The sequence below is a fragment of the Balaenoptera acutorostrata genome, chromosome 11 (assembly GCF_949987535.1).
Source record: "Balaenoptera acutorostrata chromosome 11, mBalAcu1.1, whole genome shotgun sequence".
In the NCBI taxonomy this organism is placed as follows: Eukaryota; Metazoa; Chordata; class Mammalia; order Artiodactyla; family Balaenopteridae; genus Balaenoptera; species Balaenoptera acutorostrata.
This window is the reverse complement of record NC_080074.1, coordinates 14,450,451-14,473,972: the sequence shown is the minus strand read 5'-3', so window position 1 is coordinate 14,473,972 and position 23,522 is coordinate 14,450,451. Positions and strand designations below refer to the sequence as shown.

Genomic DNA, 23,522 nt, shown 5'->3' with positions numbered 1-23,522 from the left:
TTCTGCAAAAATGTCTGAAGAGAAATCTAGAAAAATGTTCCCTCCCCCCACCCCCCAGAAGCATTAGAAGTGCCTGGTACATAAAATCTATGGTTAAGAAACAGCAAAAGCCTATTTCAATTTTTCCCTACCCAGCAAGAGGTACATAATCAGCAGTCTCCTGGTCAGAATGCCCACTTTATTCGGACAATTACCAGGAAATAGATTCCATGCATTTCCATGCTTCTAAGCAAAAGAAAATGGGCACACCTATCTTGTGTCAATGGCTTTCCTGATGGACTTTCAGTTTCCTCCCAGTAATTCTGTGAATTGGTATTGCGTGCTTCCTCTTTCACTAAGGAGGATTAAGATATTCATCAGGGTAAAATGCCCTCCATTTCTCATACTTTATAGCACTTGTTAATCAAATTGACCCCAGCCAGTTTTGAAAGAGGCACTACATTCTCCACAATGCTTGATTTCACTGAAATTTGTGTTCGGCCTCTGCTACAAGGGCCCTGGTTTCTGCTGGTCTCTTGAGAATCTGGGATTTTGAATTATCCCACCTGCACTTCAGTTGCACTGTCTGCAAAATGGGAGGACTCTGCACTTGGGTGAGAGAGATGTTTGTACCAATCCTTTAAGATTTGGGGAGTACGGGGCAAGGATAATTTCTACTATGTGGACGTCAGAGCTGCTAAAGGGAGTGGATGCAGGCGGCATGTCTGAATGTGTGAAGAGAGACCAGCTTCTGCTGTGGATTCTCCCGCTGCCCTGGAGTTTTCCAAGCAGGGAGCAAGCCCTGCCTGGTCCGGCCCCATCTTCCCACCTCTGCGAAAAGTTTAGAGAGAGAACAGAGACACAAAATACTTAGGGTTCTCAGGAGAAAGGAGCTGCTGATGTGACAAACATCATATCCATGCAGACTCCACAGGAAATGGTGCCAGATGTTCCAAAGAAACTGACTGAGTGAAAACGAATCATAGCACAATCACTTCTGTCTCTCCGCCACTAGCTCCAGTCTCTCTTTTCCCTTAAAACCAAGCTCTCTGCCAGGACCCGAACAACAGTCAAACAGACAAACTGAGCGAGGTTCATCGTAATGATGATGATACATAAAGCGTGATCATGAGACAATACGTCTCTACCATTTATCTGTTGCTCACAGCGTGCCGACACATTTTGGCTGTTGTCATTTGTAACATTTACAGTAATGCTATAAACATAGTGGAGATTCTCATCATTGTTTTACAGGTGAGGAAGCTCCAGGAGGTGAAATGACTTCTTTCAAGTCACAGAGCTACAAAGTGGAGGGGCTGGATTCGCACCCAGGTCTGACCCCAGTGCCAGGGAACCAGACCACTACTCAACATGAACCGGTTTTTGGCTGAGAAAGATGTCCCCAAATATCTTCTCATCACCTGTTTCCCCAGACAGACACGTGTTCTAACCTTGGTGTCAGCTTCCCTCTATTCCTTCCTCCTCCTCCTTGGTCTCTCTTGGAGTCCAAGATCCCCCAGTCTCTCCATCCTTGTCCTGGTTGTTTCTCCCCACACCTATTCCCTAAGGTCTGTCCCTGTGCAGTTCCTGTTGAGTTTTGTGCCGAGTCTCTCTTCGGTGTCTTACGTAGGAAGACAAAGGACCTGGCACAGCAAGGACCTGGGCCAACGGAGAGTGTTTCAGAGACAAAGATTAATTCAAAAAATGGGTAATTCCTACCCGTTTGGAAAGAATCTTTGAGATTTTTAGTCTGATTATAACATTGTTATGATGAAAGGCCTCGGCCTCAGAGAAGAGCATGACCTGCAGAAGAACACACCGTGTACGAGAGGAAGGGCTGACACGGGGACCCCTGTCCTGATGCTCTGTCCCATGCTCTCTCCCCTCCCCCATAGCGCTCGCCATCGCTTCATGCTGGGACGAGGAAGGCAAAGGCTCAGGAATGGCCAGAGATATGTCTGGAAGACCTAGAAAGAAGCAGGGCTTCCCCCAGGGAGTCCTACAGGAAGCCCCAGACAGTCTGTGTAGGTGAAAGGGAGCAGGCAGGGAGATGGCCAATTCGAAACCTAAAAGACTGGGGTTGGAGGGAATTCTAGAATGTCAGTTGGCCAAGCAGCCCAGGCAGGTGGCCACTCAGCCTCTGCTGGAATGGGGAACCCACTCCCTACAAGGCAGACGACTCCAATCTGGTACACAGAGCAAGGCAGGCTGCGGGGTACAGAGGGCAACTGGGGGTTCTGGGCTCAGGCAGAACTGGGTTTGAACTCTGACCTGTGTCAGTATCTCTGGGCAAGTGACAATAGTTCTTTGAGCTTCCATTTCCACATATGCATAGAGGGGATAATAATACCTTTGTCGATGACAAAATGGCTACAAATTCCTCTCCCTCTATCTATCTACACCTTTTGGTAATACCCTCCGCCACACTGATTCTGGGCTGGCCATGGGACATGCTTTGGTCCACGGGGCATTAGCAACGTGATGCAAGCAGGGGTGCTGAAAAGTGCTTGTTTGGTGGGGCTTGCCCGGAGCTGCTCTTGGAACCTTGCGAGCGCCGCTGTGTGAACAGCCTGCTTACTTATGACTCTCAAGTGCGTGTCACAGAGCTGGAGGTGCAGCAGGCACTCGTACGTGACAGCTGTCATTTCCTCCTCAGGTTCAACTCCTCCCTTTGAAACACGTGCTCCTCCAACAAATATCCAGCGAGTATCTGCAATGTGCAGGTATTGTCCTGGGCCCCAGAATGAACGAGAAAGACAAGGTTCCTGCACTTCTGGAGAGAAGGAATAAACAAACCAAGGTAAGTTAAGAGTGAACTGAGTGCCAGAGGGGCAACAGAACAGGAAACAGGATAAAGAGTAACGGTGAGGGCAGGCCTGCAGGAGAGGTCAACGTGAGCCCCAGATCATGAGAAGGATTGGCCTTGAGAAAGCCTGGGTGAAAAGCTTTCCAAGAAGAGGGAAGAGCCCTTGGGATACAGAGTTTAGCACGCTCAAGTAAGAAGAAACAGGACCAGTGTGGATGGCACGTAGGCAAGTGAGGGGCAGAAGGAGAGGAGGATTTGGGGGCTGGGCAGGTGCCGGGTCATATGGGGCCTTCAAGGTCACGGTGGACGGCTCTAATACTATTCTAAAGGCAATGAGAAAGCATCATGTGACCAGATTAAGATCGCCCTGGCTGTCACATGGGGAAAGGAGTACCTCTCGCTCTCTAGAACGATGCTTTCCAAGCTTCAGCTGGCTCAGGATCACCTGGGAGGCTTATTACAACACAGATCCCTGGGACCCACTGTAGAGATTCCCGTTTGGCAGGCCTGGGATGGGGTCCCTGTATCTGTGTTCTAACAAGCTCCCAGAAGATGCTGTGCTGCCAGCGGAGGGATGGGACCGACAGGATGGGACCCCATTAGCTCAGCTCATGTTCTCCTTCCCCCGCTTGCAGAAAACAGAGAGAAGGCCCATCAGCCACATGATTCCCTGGGACCGTAGCTGCTACTTCAAGGACTTCTTCCAAGGAGCAGGAAACAGAGCAAGCGTCTCCCGGCCAGGTGGCAGGGATGCTGCAATCAGCATCCCTCCTAACCAGCCCGCTCCGTCCTTTCAACCATTCTCGTCCGCTGCTGGGATGGGAGGGAAGCTTCCTGAGCGAGAGCCTGGGCGAGGAGCCGCCCTGCCAGCTCCACAGCTGCAGCAGGCAACGTTCATTCTTTCTGAACGGAATTCTAGAGGGAGCTGGGCACGGGAGCCTGCATGCTGGTGCCCCTAATTCGTCGTGGCACTCACGTAGGGCCTACTTCTGACTCAAAGGTTTACAAACACACCCGAAATGTTTCCTCAATTAAAAATCAATCCAACAGGCACCAGTCAGCCTGCTGCATCGTAATTGGATATGTGGGATGGCGGCGTGGAAGGAGGAATTTCTGCCGTCTTCATCCACCTGTGCGGCTGCTTTATAATTTCTGATTATGTCCCGCTAAGTGTCTCTTGCTAGGGTGTGGAATTCCTTGGGTTCTCTGAGGTACTGTCCGGATGGCACTGCTTGTCACAGCGCGTTAGGGGGAATCACCCGCCTGCCATGCTGGGGGATGCGTGTGCCCCGAAGGGAAGGCGTCTGAGGTTAGTGTTTGCAGCAGATGTGAGAGGTGCCGGGGCTGGGAGGGGAGGTCCTGCTGGGTTTCCTGCAGCCCAGGCTGGATGCTTCGGGGTGGCCGCAGAAAGAGGGGCTCTGTCCTGTCGGTATTCTTTTGTTAATAACAAGTGTATACATAAGGATGGATTTGAGTTGTTAATAATTAAAAATTTTTGTCTTCTAATTGTTTGTAAATTCTGGGTAGCAAATGCCATAGCCAGCATAAAGGTGAAAAACATTAAGGAAAGTGTGCTAATATTCGTGGCCCACTTGCTAATCACTGGGCACTTTCCAGCGTCTTACTTTATGAAACCCAGGCAGCAATCTGTGAACTTGACGATATTATTGCCACTTCATAGGTAAGTAGAGTGAGGCTCAAGTAGCCTGAATAACTTGCCCAAATTCACACGGTTAGGAAGTGGTGCAACTCGACTTTGAACCCAAGTCTTCCTCTCTTTTTTTCCCCCTACATCACTTTCTCTCTCCTAAATACCTACCATGTGCAGATGCTGTGGTCGGAGAACACAGACCTAGCAAGTACTGACTGAATGTAAATATGTCCCAGGGCTTTCCCAGAGAGTCTCACATTTTCACCTGAGTTTGCAGGTAACCACTGGCTACTGATCTTCATGAGGAGTATCTTGGTGACAAACTGAATGTACGAATAGCAGTCATGAACGTGACCACGGAAAACCAGGATGCTCTGATGGGAACCTGGGATCACCTGGAACTCACTCACCTGGCCAGGTCATAGTATCTGGACTTCAGGTGCCTCGTCTGAGGGGACTGAGATACATTTATGCTGCCTGGAGAACAGAAGACCAATCTAGACCATCATGCAGCACGAATATCAAGGATTAGGTTTTGTTTTCATTTGAAATGGCATAGAGGAGAAGGAAAAATAAATGTAAAGAGCGACTGTTATGGCGGGTGACTTGCTGTTGTGCTTGGTGGGGAAGGGTGTGCACACCCAGGCTGATAAGGAAGGGGAGGGGTGACTTGGGACACTGGTCTAGGCCAGTCCCTCATGGAGCTTCACTGGGGAGCTTGGCAGGTTTGAGCTGGAAGGGCTGGCCACCTCTCCCGGTTTCCCCAAGCCCTGCCCACCTGGCCGAGATCTTTTGCTCTCCTCACCCTCACCCTAGGCACAAGCACCTAAGCTCTAACCGTGTGTGCCCCAGAGGGCCCGGCACCGTCTCCATCCTGTGGATATGCGGCCCGCTCCACCTGGGGGCTGGCAGGGGGATCCTCCTCTCCCTACGGGCCTCCCGCTGTCAGTCCACGCAGCCTCCCTCGGGGACATACGCTCTCTCTTCCTTCCTCTGCCCCGGCCAGGATGGGGGCTTCTCCTGCAGCATCTCTCTGTCGTCAGAACCTGTTCCCTGCCTGTGCCAGCCAGAATTCTAGGCTGGCCCCAAGACTCCTGCCCTTGCCCTGGTGTATCACCCTGTAGCACCCCTCCCTTGAGTGCGAGCAGAACCTGGGAATACGATGGGATGTTACTCCTGTGACTATGTCATATAACAGACTGGAGAGATTCTCCTGCTGGCTTTGAAGAAGTAAGCTGCTATGCTGAGAGGGCCACACAGCTGAGACCTGAGGGTGGCCCCTAGGAGCTCAGAAGGGCCCCAGCTAACAGCCAGCAAGGAAACGGGGACCTCGGTCCTAGAGCTGAATTCTGCCAGAACCTGAATGAGCTCAGAAGTGCACTCTGACTCCGAGATGAGACTGCAGCCCAGCCAACACGTGGATTTCAGGCCTCAGACCGCAAGCAGAGAACCTGCTAACACATAGCCAGACTCCTGACCCAGACACTGTCTAATTAAAAAAAGAAAAAAAAAATGTGTTTCTAAAGCTGCAACATCTGTGGTGATTTATTAAACAACAATAGAAAACGAATACATGGTCTGAACTCTGAATACACTACATAGTCCTTGAAGGCAGGAATAGGGTCTTCTTACGTAGTCCCAGCCCCACAGCAGCCTGACACATGATTGTAATAGATGCTTACGTAGTATCTGCTGAGCAATCACGTGAATTTTGGAGATGAGAAAACTGAGGCCACGGGAAGGAAAGACCTTTCCTGAGATGACACAGCAGGTCAAGGACCCAGTCAGTGCCAGAAGCTCTGTGCTTGTCCTTTTTATGCCGTTGGGTCTTTGTTACCTGTTATGGTCAGCAAGTTCTCTGAGTTTCTGTACAGGTGTCCCGGAGGCTGTGCATCTCCAGGAAACCACTAGCCATGAAGCCATTTAATTCTGTGAGCCGTCATTTGCTAATAAGCAGAGGGACCCACAAAGCAAAAAGGAACCTGCTTCCACAGCCGCTCTCAGCACGCATCATTCCCGGTTGCCTCCGGAGGCAAGGTCGCCCTCGCTCTCCCGAACTCCCAGGCTGCTTACTGTCTGTGAACCTTTTCGTGTCCCAGTGCTGTTCCTTTGTTTGTTCACTCATTCTTCAATCACTCATGACTAATCACAAGTGACATTTATTGAACACTTACTAAGTGTGTCAGGTACTGTCCTCAGCACTTTACAGGCGTTAACTCATTTTAATCCTAAAACGACCCCATGGAATCTCATCCATAGGCTGGACAGGCATCTTCAAAGTGGCTCAAAGACAGAATGAGACCATCAAACTCCCTTCCTAATTGTGGGAGTCGAGGGGGAATGACATGAAGGAAACTGGGGCAAGGGCAGCCACTGTGGACATCAGTAAATCAAAGAGGAAGCTGGTTAGCCGAGGTGCACAGAAGGCACATAGGACGGCCAGGTACAGAAAAACTGCAGAGCCCTGAAAGGCTTTGAATCCATTCACCTCCTGGCAGCCAGGGAGATGTTTTCAAAAACCTAAGTTACAGCATAAAACTTTGTGTAAATTTCTACAATAGGTTCTCAACCACGTTTAGAATAAAATCCAAATATTTTATGAGTTTCTAATGTTTATAAACTTAACCTCAAGCAACTTTCCTCTCAAGCCCCCTCTCAAGTGATGCTTCAGTCACACTGGTCTTCTATCAGGTGTCTGAATATACAAGGCCCTTCCTACTGCAGGGCCTTTGCACTTGCTATTTCATCTGCCTGGAAAACTTTTCTCAGCAACTCACATACCTAACTCCTTTTCTCATCCTCAAGTCTCTGCAGAAATGTCCTCTCCTTAGAAAGACCTCTCCTGACCATGCCACCTAAGGAAGGTCCCTCACTTGACATTGATAATATGTGTTTCATTCCTTCAAAGCACTGATCACAATTATAATCATTTGACTTAATTATTTACTGTTTTTATACCGCTAGTCCCATTTTCTCAATGCTGGCTGCACATGGCAAACTTAAAACAACTCAAGGTCTCCACCCCACAAAGATTCTTACTTATTAACTGGTTTGCAATGGAACCTGACCATGAATTTGTTTTAAAAGTTCCTCAGCTGATTCAATTTGTCCCCAGTCAAGGCTGAGAATCAGTGCAACAGACCATGAGCCGCATGGGGGCAGGGATCACATCAGTACTTCCTGATAAAGGCTCCACGAATGATGCTTGCATCAACACGCATATAAGGAAAACAAACAGCAATTGCTTTCCAGCAGCAATTGTGGGTCCAGCCCATGTGTTTCCCTATAATACACTCCCCCTTTCCTTGAGGTAATTTCAGTAGAGCTCTCTTTTTTTTAGAATCAATTCTTCATCCTCAGAAACAACCAGCACCATCAAGAGACAGGAGCCCTTGGTTTTCAGTGCTGGAGAGGGGATGAGACATAAGCCCTATCTTATCAGGCTTCAATGTTGTCAGCCTGTGAGGCCATCTCTCCCTTCTCCATCCGACCGGGTGCAGGGCGGCGGCCAGGCGACTGTGTGGAGGGTGAGGGCCCGTCTGCTTACCTGTCCATGGAGAGCTGAGCAACCAGGGTGACGTCCGTGTTGTCTGAAGCGGGCTCGTACTCGTAGTGCAAGAAGTACAGGTGGGTTCGGTGGACGGTGAAACGCTCTCGACGGAACTCATAACACAAGTCGTCCTCATCCAGCTCAGAGAGCTGCTTCTGGAGCTGAAAGGTAGGCAAGAGGGCTTGGAAACAAGAAGAAGATCCCCGAGAGGGCCTGCCTGTTTGTTGTGCCCTGTTCTCCCCTGAGTTTGTTACCCATTGGACCTTATTGATGGGCCAATCAGAGAAGGACAGGATCCTGTTTTCATCTTCCTCTGCAATTTAATCTGATTTCAAAGAGGTGATGTTAAAGGGCAGCTGCCTCACCCTCTGAGGAATGAGACCCTCTGAGCTAACAGTGATGGTGGTGGCACTGACAAATGTATAAGCAACCACAAAGTCCTTATACAAAACATAAAACGTTTTCCTTCATGACCCAGCACAACAATTTCAAATAACAGGGGGAAACTGTCTAAGAACAGAGTAACGGAAACCAAATGGAACAGTACCTTTGTGTGACCTGATGCTTTTCTCTCTCTAGAGCTACAGATTTCAACCTCTGTACCAGGTATTGGAAAGAAAAACAACGCAAACCCATAAACAAAACAAAACACCTTTTCTTTTAATTTCATCCAAGTTTAATCAGTCTCAGTACCCACTCTTTTTCTCCCTCTCTTCTAATGCTCTGACGTCTTTTACTTCATTAATCTGCTTGTAGGAGTTCTTTACTTACCTCTCCTATTCTCCTTCCTACCCAACTAGTGAAAGAGTGAGCTGTCCTGCTAACAGGGAACTAGGAACTTAGCATTTCACATAAGCAGATGCAGATATACAGGTTTCCAGATCTGCCGACAAGCAGCTGCCCGATACACAATATCCCTCCCAGGCAGGTGTGACTGACTATGCTTGCCTTATAGGTGAAAGATTGCAATGAACAGGTAAAAGAAGTTCGACAGTTACGGGAATTCAGTCAGTGGAATGTGCGGTATTAGAATGAATGGGCTGGGAATAGGCAGGAGAGAACTTTTTCGGGTGATGGGAATGTCTTATGATCAGAGTGATGATCATTTGGGTGTACACATTTGTGAAAATACACGTACACTTAGAACGGGTGGATTTATCATATGCAAATTGTATTTCAATAAAACTTATTTAAAGAAAATAATTTGCCAAAGGTCATATGGTTGCTTCCAATATTTCTTCTGTTACATGAACCTTGTCCATCACATGATGACATATAGTTGAATATAGATTAAACTTTACATGACTAGAGTGATTAAGAGCTGAATGCAACAGAATATTTTTCCAAAAAGAAGATATATATATATATATAAAATCTCTAAACCAACAAGAAAATATATTCACTCACTTCTCTATGACCTGTCAATTAAGACCACTGCCTTGAACTAGGTGATATGCTATGATTATTCTTTTGTCTACAGTTCCAATGATTTTACTGTTAAGGTCAAACGGATTATCCTTCTTTATTCTCTACCAGTAGTTCAAAATCATGGTAAATTTTAGTTTGCTTTACATTAGGACCATGCTGATCTTGTAATTTTTGTGTTTGTATTCCTGAAAAAAGACTTTTTTTCTTTAATATTTTGTTGCAGTGTTTTTTTTTTTTTTTTTAATAAATTTGTTAAAAAAAAAAGACCACTGCCTTGACAGGTTAAGCTATGATATTATTTCTCAAGATGTGTGCTCTGACAGCTGACTGCATTAAATGCTCCAGTTTCTTCGCTGCCCCCTCCCCCATATCCTTCCCCTTTGTCATGTGACTTTTGGTGCTGCCCACTAGAGAGGCAAAGCCGATTTCTCTAATCCTTGAATCTGGGCTGGACTTGTGACTTGCTTTGGCAGACAGCATGGAGGGGGAAGTACTGATGCCCCAATCCTGAGGCTAGGGCTCAAGAGCAAGTGCCTGCTTCTTGGGAAAACGCCCGGCTAGCCTGCTGGGGGAAGAGAGACAGCTGGAGCAGAGTGGAGTCTCCCCAGTTGCCTGTCACGTGAGCAAGCCTGGCCAAGATCAGTAGAGCTGCATCCATAAACACTTCTCACCGTACACCACTGAGGTTTTATGGGTTTGGAGCACTAGATAACAGGTAGTGTCATTGGCATTTTGTGTGGGGTACCTTTTCATTGTGTGAGTCTGTCCCACATACCACGGGGCAGTTGGTTTCCAGAGCCCCGGCCCAATAAATGTTCGTAGGATTCTCCAGACGGCTGTGTACAACTCCAAATGCACCCATATGTTCCCAAAGGCCACTCGGGGAATTGGTTGTGATCAAGTGATCTGTGAGACGTTCTCAGCTATCTTTGACATTTTTAACCTTTAAAAAGGATGCCATCAGGGATACCCTTCAGCTTTTCAAGTCCAATTTGACGTCCTTGCCTATTTGAAGATTCCCTCTATGCCAGCAGGGTAACTACTTGATATGAAGCTAGGAACTGGAACTCTCATCCCACCTAAGATCCTATGAGCCAGGTGACGCCTTCTGGCCTGCAGGACTAAACCCAGGTATCTTCTGGCCTGCAGGACTAAACCCAAATCCTCACTGACAATCATATACTCTCTCTCTGACCCATCAATCCCCACACACTCTGCCTTACACCAACGGTCTTCCCTCCACTCTCCAAACCCGCCTTCCCTCCCACACCTCCGTGACTTGGCCCATCTTCCCTCCCTGCCACGCCCTCCCTCACCTCACCCACTCTTCCCCACCTGGGGACTTTCTATTTACCTTCAAGATTCAGCTTCAATGGCACCTTCTCTGTGAAACCTTCATGGGCCCCGCCAGGTAGGGCTAGTCCATTTCTTCTCTGTGCTCTAAGAGCGCTCAACTCGTAATTCCACCAAAGCACTTGCTAGTTTGAACTGAAATCGTTTAAGAGCAACTTCCCTGGCGAGACTGTGACACTTCACCATTGTCCCCAGCACCGTGCCCACTGCAGGACAGGTGCTCAATATGCATGTGCTGTGTGCATGAGAAATACCTGCCGCACACAAGAAGGCTGCAGTCACTGAAGTTAAGGTCTGTCCGTGTCATTTCCCTTTTGTATCCTCTAATGTTATGCATAGAAGCTTGTCATTCTTACGCCCATCTTTTGCTCCTATATTTGCAGTTTGAGGGTCTGTGACGGCTGAAAAGGTTGTGTCCAGCAAACAAGCACGTGCTGGGCTCTGTGCAAGGTGCTAGGTGTGCTTGACTTCCTTTCCTTAGAGCCGTCCAGTGAGGCATGTGTCAAACCCTCACTTGACAGTTGAGAAAGCTGTTTGGAGATCTTAAGATCACCCAGGGAGGTCAAACTTGGGTCTCTGTCCCTGGACCACCAAACTGCCTCTCCAGAAAAGATGCTTGTTTAGCCTCAGGTCAAGAAACAGACACAGGACAGGGACTGAGGTTACTGCTTCGATCCCAATCCTATCCGTTAAATCTTGGGAGAGTGGGTGAATCATTTAACCCTTCTGGGCCTCAATTTCCTCACCTGTAAAATGGGGATAATAACAGTAGCTGCCTCAGGGGACAGCAGGAGGATTCCAGGAGATGCTGCATATGAAGAACACAGTGTTTGGAGTGACTCAACAATGTCATCTATTATCGTGGTTGTGATCACAATTAGGAAAGGGAGACTCCTGGGCTCCCGGGGACACCTAGGTGGACGTGTGCTGAAACGTCACCTGAAGGAGATGGCATGGCAAGCGTCTGGAGGGCAGGGGAAGAGGGGCTGGATGAGGCTGGGTCACCTTCTGTTTCATGAGTGTCAGAGAGAGTCCCGACGTCTTCCTCCTTGAACTCAAATATGCCTGGAAGTGGCAGTGTTGCCTGCCAGGAGGAAACGGAACCAACCGACACCCACCTTCCCTTTCTCACCCACCCTGCTGAAGAAAACAAGCAATTACTGCCCTTTAGAGAATAAATGTCTGTCAAGTTCTTTGCAAAAGCAGGGCTGTTTGGGGGGTATTTGTTTCGTGTTGTATTTTTAATATGCTGATAAGAGTGCATGGCTTCCAGCCCAGTGAAGAGAGAGAGGGAGCGTGTGAGGATGTGTATGCAGGTCCGTGTGTGAGCATGGCCAGACACATGCGTGTGGAGCAAAGGGTCCTTCTTTGATGAGGTTTCGAAAACGTTGTTTATCCTCATCACATGAGAAAGGAAACTAGTGACCAGAACATGAGAAACTCATGTGTTATGGGGTTCTCTCTTCCCCCTTAGCCTTACACTGGCAGTACCCTTGAGTTGGGGAAAATGACATTCCAAGGTAAATAGCTCCAAGAGCCATTTTCTGGAAAGCACCCATAGCGTGGGCTCCTAAAGGCAGAAACTGTATCCCATCCATCTCTGAATCCCCTGAACCCAGAACACCTAGTGCATCTTGAGTGCCCAGCAAGACTCTGTTGGATGCATTCAGAGCCACAGCATGTTAAGAAAGGGAACAGTGACCAATGACAATGCTCCTAGAGCTACCAAAGTATGGCTGCCCTAGCTGGGAGGGTCTACCAGCAGTCCCGGGGGATAAGTAGCCTCCATCTATGAACTTCATGGTACCAATGTGGTTCAATGGCAGCTACATCCCAAGGTCACCTGTGGCCATCACAGGGCTTAACGGATAGGATCTAGGTAACACTGCCATTTACCAACCACACTGGGTACTGTGGAAAGCACAGCAGGTATGAGGTCAGACATAAAATGTCAGAGTCTATTGGACTCTGGACCAAATAGATGCCTTCCTTGAACTTTAATATTATATTTATTAGCAACCTGGTGCTTTGCACCTCTGCTCTAACATGGACTGAGCACCTACTGTGCGCCAGGTGCAGTGCTAAATCAGGTGCATTGCTTTACTAATTTAATTCTTGAGCACAGATCTCCGTTTTACGAAAGAGGAAACTGAGGCTCAGAAGTTGCCCATAATCTTCCCGTTACAGCTAGAGAGCAGCGGTCCGGACTGTGAATCCAGTCTCTGGACCTCACACCAGGGACAACTCACAACACAATTACTTCTCTCCTGGCGGATGGATGTGAGGATCAAATGAGCTGGTGGAAGATACAACGCTGTGTGAACAAAGCAGGCCATAAAGATGCATATGCAGTTATGATTCCAATACAGCAAAAAGACAAACAAACCCCACACAGAAACAGACCAAAGGGAACACATTACAATGTTAACAAAGCTTTTCTCTGAGTGGTGGATTCACAGATGAATTTTATTGGCTTCTTTATACTTTTCTGTACTTAAGTAATTCCCTGCAATTTTCTCAAATGAGCTAATGCATGTACAAGTGCTTTGTAAACTGTAGAGTGCCACACACACCTCAGCGATGTTATTATGATTGCATTATGTACCTTTTCAAATTCTCATCTAGGACTGCTTATTGCTGACTGCATGGCTGATATTATCCCAAGGGGGAGACTAGAGCAGCTTGAAACCCGCCTCTTTTTCACCCAGGTAATTTCTCCAGGGAGCTGCGGAGCTGGAAGGCAGGGCTGGGGTGGCTTTTGTGAACAGGGTCTGAAGGCTACCCCCACTCCACACTCCAGCCACGTGTGGAGCAGGGGCTCCTGACAAGCAAGTCACAGAAACAAAAGACAGATTCCTCCTGAGATAAAATGCATTTGCTAAATTGCTTCCTTGGGCAGCCAGCTGAGGCACAGGGAGATCTGGACTTAAGGGAAAATGACCTTTACGCAGTTTGCATTTATTTCTTCCCATCCTGAAGGGCAGTGGCCTAGACTAACCTCTGAGCTGCCAGAGATGATGGCTGGTCCTGCCTGAGGACTCAGATGGGTGGGAAGTGTGTCCCCGGGCTCCGGCCTAACGGACTTCTGCTCAAAGTCAGGAAAAACTACACGGAGAGATTATGGGGGTAAGTGGACACTGAGGCCTGATTCCTCTGACCCTCATTTTCCACATGACCTTGAGCAAGTCATTTCTCCCAACAGCAAGACAAAGAGTTCCGGCTTCAAGGATCATGTGCTCACTAGGCCAGGTAAGGGCTGAGAGCCCTGCGGGCACTTTCTCACTAACACTCACATGGTCACCGTGGCTTAGAGACCACCAGCAGTCCAGTTCTATAAAGAAAGCCTTAGCCACTTGTTCAAGGTCACACAATGAATGAACAGAGTAGCCAAGATTCACATCCAGGTGTCTTTCCTCCAAGTTCTTGTACATAATCAAGTCACTACAATGCCGTGTTCATCAGTCTCTGGGGACCTTTCTAGTCTAATGACAGATGGTTCTGTGACTGCAGAGGACTGAATCACGTGCTTCCCTCGGTGGCAGAGATCTTCTGCTCTCGGGCTGAGTTTCCAACCTTCCTGCAGTGCAGGGTAAACCATGTAGCCAAGTTTGCGTCAGTGGAATGCGGGCAGATTCTGGCCACTACAGGCACCGCTTTTAAGACTGTCTCATGCACAATCTTCTCTTTGTCAGCCAGAGCAAGAGCCCCCAGTAGAGGATGTTCCGTGGAGGGCAGAGGCACGAGATGGAAGGAGTCTGGGCCCTGAACCTGGAGAAGAGCCGCCTGCCAATCAGGAACACCTGCTTGAACTTCGTGTGAGTCATAAACTTTCAGTCTCTGCCGAGTCCATTTTAACGTTGCTTGTGTTACCTTAACGGTTGCTTGTGTTACCTTAACTAACACATCTACTTGACCTCTTCCAGCCAGTAAGTGATGAAGACAGTACAATGGACCAAGTCAGGAGTCTCTGAGGCCACCCTTTCTTCTTTCGACACCTGTCCTTTTGATGCTTTAGGACAATGGGTAGAAACAGCTGATGGATAAAATAACACTCAGGAGTGTTGCTTTACACTTTCAGCGGCCTGGATATCCATTTCTTCATCCGTTCCTCCCAGTGTCTATATGAGACTGGCAGGGCTGCCCTCTTGCCCCCAGCTGATGGATGAGGAAACTGGAGCACCGGGGATGTGCACAGAAAAGTTGGGGCTCTAAGTCACGTCTCCTGGAACCTAACTCAGGGCTCTTCCCTGGGGTTTCCATGAAGTGGTTAAGTTTTATTAAACCACGTGGACAGGCAGAGAAAAATTACTAGCTCACTGGTTGCCTGCTGTGCATGTTAATCAACAGAGTTCCAGCAACCCAAAACACTGTTTTCCAAGGAAACCAAACCATGGGCCGCTTTCATTCTTTCCTGGGAGGGGAGAAGCCTGGGCCTAGGACCATTCAGTGACGGTTCAGAGAGGGTCTGCTGAGCACTGACTGAGGCTCTGAGGAAACAAGAAAAAGGCATGGTCTGCTCCCTCCCAGCTATCAGCATTAACGTGTGCATCGCACACAATTAATAGTCCCTTATCTTATGCCAAGCCCTGTGCTAGGAATGGGGAACGAACCCATTTCTGCACTGAAATTGTTTATACAGTCTGGGTGGGGAAACAAAGAAGCAAGTTAGCAATTGTAAAACTGTGTATTCATAATGCCAACAAAACTCAAGGTCGGGGGGATGTGCTACGTGCTACACGGACCGAAGCTCCTGACCTGTCTTACCTTACTTAGTCCTCATCAAGCCTACCAGGTAGGAACAGTCCTACCTGATTCCCATTTACAGGTGAGAAAACTGAGGCACAGAGAGTCTGAGTGGCCTGAAATCCCAAAGGGAGTATTCCTAGCATCTTACGCGAGGCAGTCTTGCTCCGCAGCTGTCCTCTTACCTACACAAGGAGCCAGTTGGGGGAGGAAGATTCAGCCAAAAGCAGAAGAGGGCGGGGGCTGTGACTGACAAAGGCACAGGAGAGTCGAGTACCTGGCAGGTTTGGACAGGTGACAACCAGAGCCTAGGCATGTGAAGGAAGGATGTATTCCTGTGGCCCAGACCCACCCTCTGAGTATCTGGACCGTGACCCCCCCCCCCCTTTATCCCCCCTCTCCTGGCCACCCAGGCAAACACTGTGATGCTTCAAGCTCTGGAACTTAACACGCCATGGAAAGTCACTGGAGGCTGGCCTCGGGCAGCCTGTGGTAGGGCTCTGGACGCCATCCACCCTGGGCTCCGCTGCCCACTGTGTGATTAAAGAGCTGGTGACATGCGGCTCGCACGTGAGAGCAATAATGCATTCTGGGGTTTCTCTGGGGTACAGCTGTTTCCACAGAGCCATCTGTTCCCTGGTAGATTCTGTTTACACGTGTCTTATTTTTAACTTCTCACTGAGCCACCGTGAGGCCGTTGTCTTTTCTTCTTAGTGAGCTTAGCATCAGGGAATGTGACCCCACAGGCGGCCCATCACCCTTGTGGCACGAGGGGGTTGAACGTGGAAGCCCTCATTTCAGAGGTGAGGCAGGGGGCTGAGAGCAGCTGGATGGGAAGGCATCCAGGACGAGCTTTCTGGCCAATACTCGTAAGGAGACCGCCCGTGGCCTGTAGCCCTTTGCACACTTTAAGCCCTTCAACGCACATACCAGCCTGCGCTGGGTTTGTTTACTGACCATTTTACAGGTGGGAAAACTGAGGCTCAGGGAAGGCAAGAGTTATGCTTGAAGGCATAGATCTAGTCCTGGGGCCTGGTTTTCTGATTTTAAGTACGGGGATCTTTCCAGAGTACCACAAATACTTCAAGACAAAGACTTGTAATAGTTCATTGGTTTGCCAAAATTTATCGAGCACATAAATTTATCGAGCAGTCTTTCATAGGCATAAAGATATACTGATGAATGAAACAGACAGACACCCTTGCAGTCCCAGAGCTTACATTCTAGTTGGAGAGACAGAACCAACAAAATAAATAAGTCCAGAATATAATACATCGATGGGTGATAAGTGCTATGGAGAAAAATAAAGGCACGAGCTCTGGGAGATGGGGGTGCTGGGATTGGGGTAAGTATTAGAACTTTAGATCATGGAGTGTTTTCAGCAGTTGTAAAAAGACTACTCAGCAAGACTGATACCAGTTCCAGAGCTGCCACCAACCTGTCCTCTGATTTCATATCGCTGAGCCTCCGTTTTCTCCTCTAAAAAAAATAATAATAATAACTACTTTGCAGGGTTCGTAAAAGAACACTGTTCGTAAGAACAGTGATATAAAGTAAAAGCAACTAGGAGAATCACTGAATGACTTGTAGTTCCTCTTATGTTAATTTTAAATAGGGATCTACATCCACTTGAGAAGCATGGCCTCGGTCAGTCTATGAATTCAAAGTTAGGGCGACCTTGTTTCCAATCATGGCCCCATCATGTAGGAGTTGCTTGATTTTGAGCACGTAACTCATCTCTTCTGAGCTTTGGTTTCCTTAATCTGTGAAATGTGACTTGTAACGCCTCCCTCCCTTGATTGTGGTGAAGATTAAAGTTGCATTTCCCTTTTGCTTTCCCTGCAGGAAACCTCCAATTGTCAAAGGCTAGAAGAAGCAGAGAAAGGTCTTGGAGCAGCACAGAGAGCTCTCCCCATGCAGGAGAGAACAGAATGGTGAAGGCCTAGTGCACGGATGCCCAATAGGCTTCCGCATCTCCGGTGTTATCGCTTGGAGATTGTTACTGGTTCTCTGGAGTGCTGTCTTGGTGAGGATACTGGGGTTGGGGCTGAGCCCAGATGGACAAGTGAGGTCATCAATTAGTGATGTCTGCTGTGGGCATCGGATGAGGGAACTCCAAGTCTGCAGACGCTTGTCTACTGACTTGCAATTACATATAAATGTGAAAACTCATTGGTGTCCAGTCTTTTTGTTTTTTTTCACTTTTTAGGTGTTTGCTATGTTTCATAATTTAACTTCTAACATGACAGTGGATAATTCTTTTACCACTGGACTTTGTGACTTCAATACCATTGGTTTTCCTTTTTTTGGCTGCCATGGGAAGGATGAACAGGGGGTTGAGCCCAGAAAGGGTTGTTCTGAAGCTGATGAAGTGAAAGTGACAGCTGTCAGAAAGGCATCTGCAGAATAGGCAGCAAACAGTCTGAGGCCATTTCCTGCCAGGATAAACAGCATCTTCCCTCCTCTGGCCAACTCCCGACCCCTCAGCCTACTCAGTGCAACCTTAGTCACTGAAAATTGTAAATTGAGTTTGGTATAATTTGGTTACTAAGGAAGGGCATGTACTTTAGTAAGATTCCCATCCAAACTGGAAAACATCTATAATAACATATATTTTAATGATTTTGCAATTAGTAAGGTGAGTTTCTTTTATCTGGAAAATTCCCTGAGGTGGAGCAAGGCACTCTTGATGATAAAGCAGCCTTCTATAAATACAACGCTTGGGGAGAGTTACATGTTTCTGGATAACACGCTGTATGGAAGCTACACTATCTGCCCGGCTATTGGGGACCACAGGGGGTGTCCTCATTTTTTACTGCACCCAAGGACAGGACTCAGATTAATGGATTCTTTCCAGAAGGGGGGATTTCAACTCAACATGAGGAAGAATGGGTTAGCATCTGGAGCTTTCTAACAGTGCACTAAGCTGCTGGAGGTGGTGAGCTCCCTGTCTTTGGGAAGATTCCAGCAGAAACCAGATGTAAGCCTGTTAGAGACACTGTAGAAGGATTTTTGCACGGATTAGGGGTTAGAGAATATCCATGATTATCCAGCCGTGTTCTGTGGAGTCCCAGAGTTTCTTGGCTATGCTTGAGCAGCTGGGCTGCTGAGGAAAGGGGAGAGAAATGCTAATATATAGAATCCTAGCTTCCACTGCGACTTCAATCAAATTATAGTAACTAATGCCAAGTGAATGCTTATTGCATTACACAGATTAACTTATTGGTTCCAGGGAGAGATGCCCAGACAAACTATGGGACAGGAGTGGCCATGTCCCATCAGCTACTGTCATTCTACACCGCAGCTGGAGCCCGAGCTCTTCCAAACAAAACCATCTTGTTTTGGAGCAAGTACCCCAAACAAAGGCTGGAAAATGGGGTTTGCTGCTTACTGAAGGGTTGAATCCCCCAACCTCCTGAATTCATGCTCCTTCCCTCCCTCTTTTCCTTTTTCTTTTCTCTCTCCCTCTCTCTTTCTGGCACCAAGATCAACCAAATGGCCTCTTCCTCCCACCTGGAGTCTCCTGTTGGAGGAGAAATCTACCTGGGATTGTCTGATCCAGAGCAAATGTGACAGCCCCTCCCATGCTTTATACACAGATTTCTAAGTGACTCTGTAGGTTCATCTCTCTGCCAGGCCTTCCTAGAAAAAAAATCTTAAAATCCCAAAACCCACTCGTGGAACAACAGAGTATGATCAGACAGGTTGGGCACTGTGGTTTGTGATAAACCCCCTTCTCAATGAACACTGTGTTCTGGGTGTCCTATTTTTGGTGATTTAACATCAATTATCCATGAGACACTATGACAAAGGCATCACTGTCCCCAGTTATTTATCAGATGGTGAGCCAAGGCTCAGAGCATCCACGTGACCTCTCTGAGCTCCTACGTCCACTAAATGAGTGATCTGGGATGACCGGAGAGCTCGCACCCTTATCATCATCATCACCTCCGTGAAGACGTAATAATACAATAATAATTTTTGTAATAATACAAAAATGAACCTGTGCAGCCCTCCATGCGCTCACGCTGGCTTCACCGGAAGCCGGGTATGCCATGCTCGTGTTCACCTCTGGTCTCCACTGCCTGTGCTGCTCCCTCCACTCTCCATACCTTCTCACTCCTCCTTATTCATCCTTCGAATATCACCTCCTCCAGGAAGTCTTCCCTGACATACCTGCTCTCCCCTTCTTGTGTGCTCTCAAAGCATCACACTGTCCCGGCACTTATCACACTGGATGGCAACCCCGTGCCTGCCTGCATCCCTCACTAGACAAGCCCTGTGAGAGTCAGGCTTCGATCTGCACTTGCTCCCCCAGGATCACTAGCCCTGTGGCTGGTGACCATTTCAATGACTAATCTGCTGAATGGATGAACGCGTCTTGAGACTCAGACCCTGCCACCAGAGCCCTTTCCCATCTGGGATCTGCAGTCCGATGGAGAGGTCCCTGACTTCCAGTCTTTGAGACGACCACTAACTGTGAGCTTGTCATAGTTCCAATGACCTCTTCCCCAAAGCTGGGAGCGTTCGGCTTTGGGCCAGATACAAGGTCTTACCCTTTTCCCGCTGGCTGTGTTTGCAGATAACACTCAGCATGCTGCAAAGGACCAGGGCTGGAACTCCCCGCGGAGACACGATTCCAGGCTGCGATGTTACAGACTCTCTGCCTGCTCCAGCCCCTGCCGCGCCGCCGCGGGCCTGTCCAGCCAGAGGCATCTGACTGAAGCAGAGCACAGGGACCTGCCGTCTCGGTTTATGGTTCCAGCTGCACTTGCTCCCCTGTTCTCAGCGCCCACAAAACAATCCATCTGTCCTCTCCATCCCCGCGGCTGCCGCCCTTGGTCAGAGCCCCATCACCATCTTTTGGCCTGGGATGCGGCAACGGCCTCTAAGTGGTCTCCCTGCCTCCAGTCTCACCCCTTCCGTTCTATTCTCTACATGGAGTGATTTTTCTCAAATGTAAATGTGACCACGATTAAAGCCCTTTGGGGACTCCTCACCACCGACAGGATTAAGTCTAAACTCCTAAGCACAGCCCAGGCCCTTCGCTCAGCTTCATTCTCTGCCCCTCTCCTGACACGCCTCTGCTCCAGTACAGAAACTGCCGGCACGTTCTCGCCGAACTCTCTACTTCTTCATCTGTTCTTCCTTTGTGTCTGGTCCTTCATTCTTCTCTCTTATTTGTTCAGTTCATTCCACAAACATTTATTAAGTGCTTGTTACGTGCCTGCTTCCATTCTAGGGGAGGGCACCCCAGAGGTGAACGGTACAGGCAGAGTCTCTTATATTTGGGGGAAAAAAACTAGGACAAAAATGACATGAATCAAATAATTGTGGGCAGCAGGTATGCGCTGATGAAAGGAAAACATGACACATCACAGAGAGTGATATTAAGGGTTACCCGAGGCTGGCGGGCAGTCAGGGTGTCCCAGGACTTGGGAAGCAAGTACAAAGGCCTCCCCAAGGAGGGTGGGCGGAGCCTGGGGTGTAGGAGCAGCAGAAGGGTGGTGGATGTGGGCTCAGCATCAAGGGGGGTGTTTGGGGGGACAGCTGAGGTGAGCCCCAAAGAAGGCTGCTCTCTCCTTCATGGCCCTCCCTGTACCCGGGCAGACTGTCCTCTTGCCACCTCTGACACTGTTCCATGGCAAGCACCTTCTACAGGGCGTGGGCCAGCCTCTGACTTCAACCACTGGTGCCCTGCATAGCGCCTGGCAGGTGGCCGGCTCTCACACGTGCGTGTTAAAAAGTAAATGCAGTCACAGATTCCGAGAGGGACAACCAAAGACTTCTCCCCTCTGATGACCCACCAGGGGAAGCTGGTGTAGGAAAAGCTGGTGAGTCATTTTTAAAGGGAGTTCCACTTCGTAAGGCACTGAGCAGCGCGCCACGGGAACTCACCCATACGGAGATTAACTGATGGCGTCAATCTGCAAGGCTTTTTATCTGAGCCTCTTCCGTGGAGGAAAAAAAAAAAAGGAGCAGGAGAAGAGTTTATATTTAATGGTTGGGGAAAGAGTGCAGAATGGGCACTCAAACATTGATGATGACAACAAATCCTGATTTGAGGAAAGAGAACGATGGAAAACCCAGAAGAACACAGTGTTTGTCGAGACCTCTAAGGGCTTCCCAGAATCTGAGACAGCGGTCAAATGCTCAATGGTTTTCTTTCCTCTCTTGCCAGTGGTAAAGAAGGGCGGACGCTGAGGCAGGTATGGAGGGTGACATGGAGAAGGGCTGGAGCTAGAGGCGACACCACTGTGACCTGGGGGCCAGGTGACAGAGAGCAGGGGTGGCCGTGTGACCAGTCACCCTGATACAGGGCCAGGTGAGTGTAAGCCCGCAAGAGCTTCCACACACGCCCATCTCTGCCATTGGAGCCTAAAAGAATTCTCCTGACATCCAAGATAAGAATACAAACAACAACAGTAACAAAACAAAATCCTGACTCTTTAACCCACTTCCAGCATCCCTCCAGCCTGCCTCCCGGCTACCTGCCGCTCAGCATCTCCTGTTCTCCTCCTCCCCCAGCAGTCCCGGGCACACAGGCCATCCTTCAGCTCCTCACAGCAAACCTGCCCTACCTCAGGACCTTTGCACCAGCAACTTCCTCCACCTGGAATGTACTTCCTTTGCTGTTCTTTTTTTTTTTTTCTTCCAGCTTTACTGCCGTATAGCTGGCACACAAAAAATGACACATAATGAAAACCATCTAGTGAGTTTGCATATATGTATATACTCAGGTTACTATCACCACATTCAAGGTAATAAACATAACCACTGCCTCCAAAAGTGTCTTGGTTTTTTTCTTCGTGTGTGTGTGGTAAGAACACTTAACATGAGATCTACACTCTTAAATAAATTTTAAGTGCACAATACCCCTTGAACTAAAGCACTAGGCAGATATTGCTTTGTGATCCTGATTTCTATTCTTTAGGACCCAGAATAGCCAGAAGTGGAATCATTGGATCACATGACAGTTCTACTGTTAATTTTTTGAGGCCCCTCCATACTGTTTTCCATAGCAGCTATACCATTTTACATTCCACCAACAGTGTACAAGGTTCCAATTTCTCCACATCCTTGCCAACTCTTATTATCTTTTGTTTTTTTGATAATAGCCATCCTAACAAGCATAGGGAGATATCTCATTGTGGCTTTGATTTGTATTTCCCTGATCCCTTGCTCTTCCAAGGCTGTCTCTTTCTTGAATTTGGGTCTCAGATGAAATGTCACCTCCTCAGAGAAGTCCTCCTTGACTTCATATGTCACTATGTAGCACTTGCCACTGGCTGGTAATTTTTCCTGATAGTTTGTCTAGTTATTAATTGTGTCTCCCCCACTAGAATATCAATACCATGAGAGCAGGGACCACTGCCCTTATTTACCTATGAATCCTTAGTGCTCAGAATAAGAAGGCCTTCAGTAAATGATTGTTGACTGAATAAACCAATTACTTCTGTGTCTAATACTAAGGGTCAAGGAAAGGGCAGGGAGCAAATATTTATCAAGCACCTAACATATGGCAGATGCTGAGCTAGGTGCATTACATGCAGTTTCTCACTTAGTCTCAGAACAGCCCTATAACCGTTTTTTCTTATCTCTATTTGACAGCTGAGGAAACTGAAGCACAGAGAGGTTGAGTAACTTGCCTGAGGTCACACAGGTGGAAATCAGAAGGGATTACAGCCAAACCCAGGTCAGCCTGACCCCACATGCCCTACCTTTTCCACTACAGTGAGCTGCTGCCCCACATCCTGCTCCTCAGAACTTCAAATCAGTCTCAATTTTGCTCCTACATGTTGTGTGACCATGAGCAACCTGCTTAACCTCTCTGTGCCTAAATGTCTTCAACTCTAATTGGGGAAAAAAAAGAGGGTGTCTATGAGCATCAAATGAGATACAACGTACGAAAAAAATTATAAACAGTGAAGAAACTGGACAATATAGTAGATGTCAGCTATGCCTGTGACCATTTCTGAAAATCTTTTGTGCCACCCCAGGCACTGACCCTG

General features: G+C 48.1%; 1 protein-coding gene across 4 annotated transcripts in view; it reads right to left on the bottom strand.

The window, feature by feature from the left end:
* LARGE1 (LARGE xylosyl- and glucuronyltransferase 1) overlaps nt 1–23,522 on the bottom strand; it is a 604,481-nt gene that overhangs the window by 32,776 nt on the left and 548,183 nt on the right. For all 4 annotated transcript variants that reach the window (XM_007165714.3, XM_057556600.1, XM_057556598.1 and 1 more), the window contains exon 11: nt 7,984–8,147. In XM_007165714.3, coding sequence (XP_007165776.2) covers nt 7,984–8,147 — 164 coding nt within the window. The remainder of the gene's footprint in view (nt 1–7,983; nt 8,148–23,522) is intronic.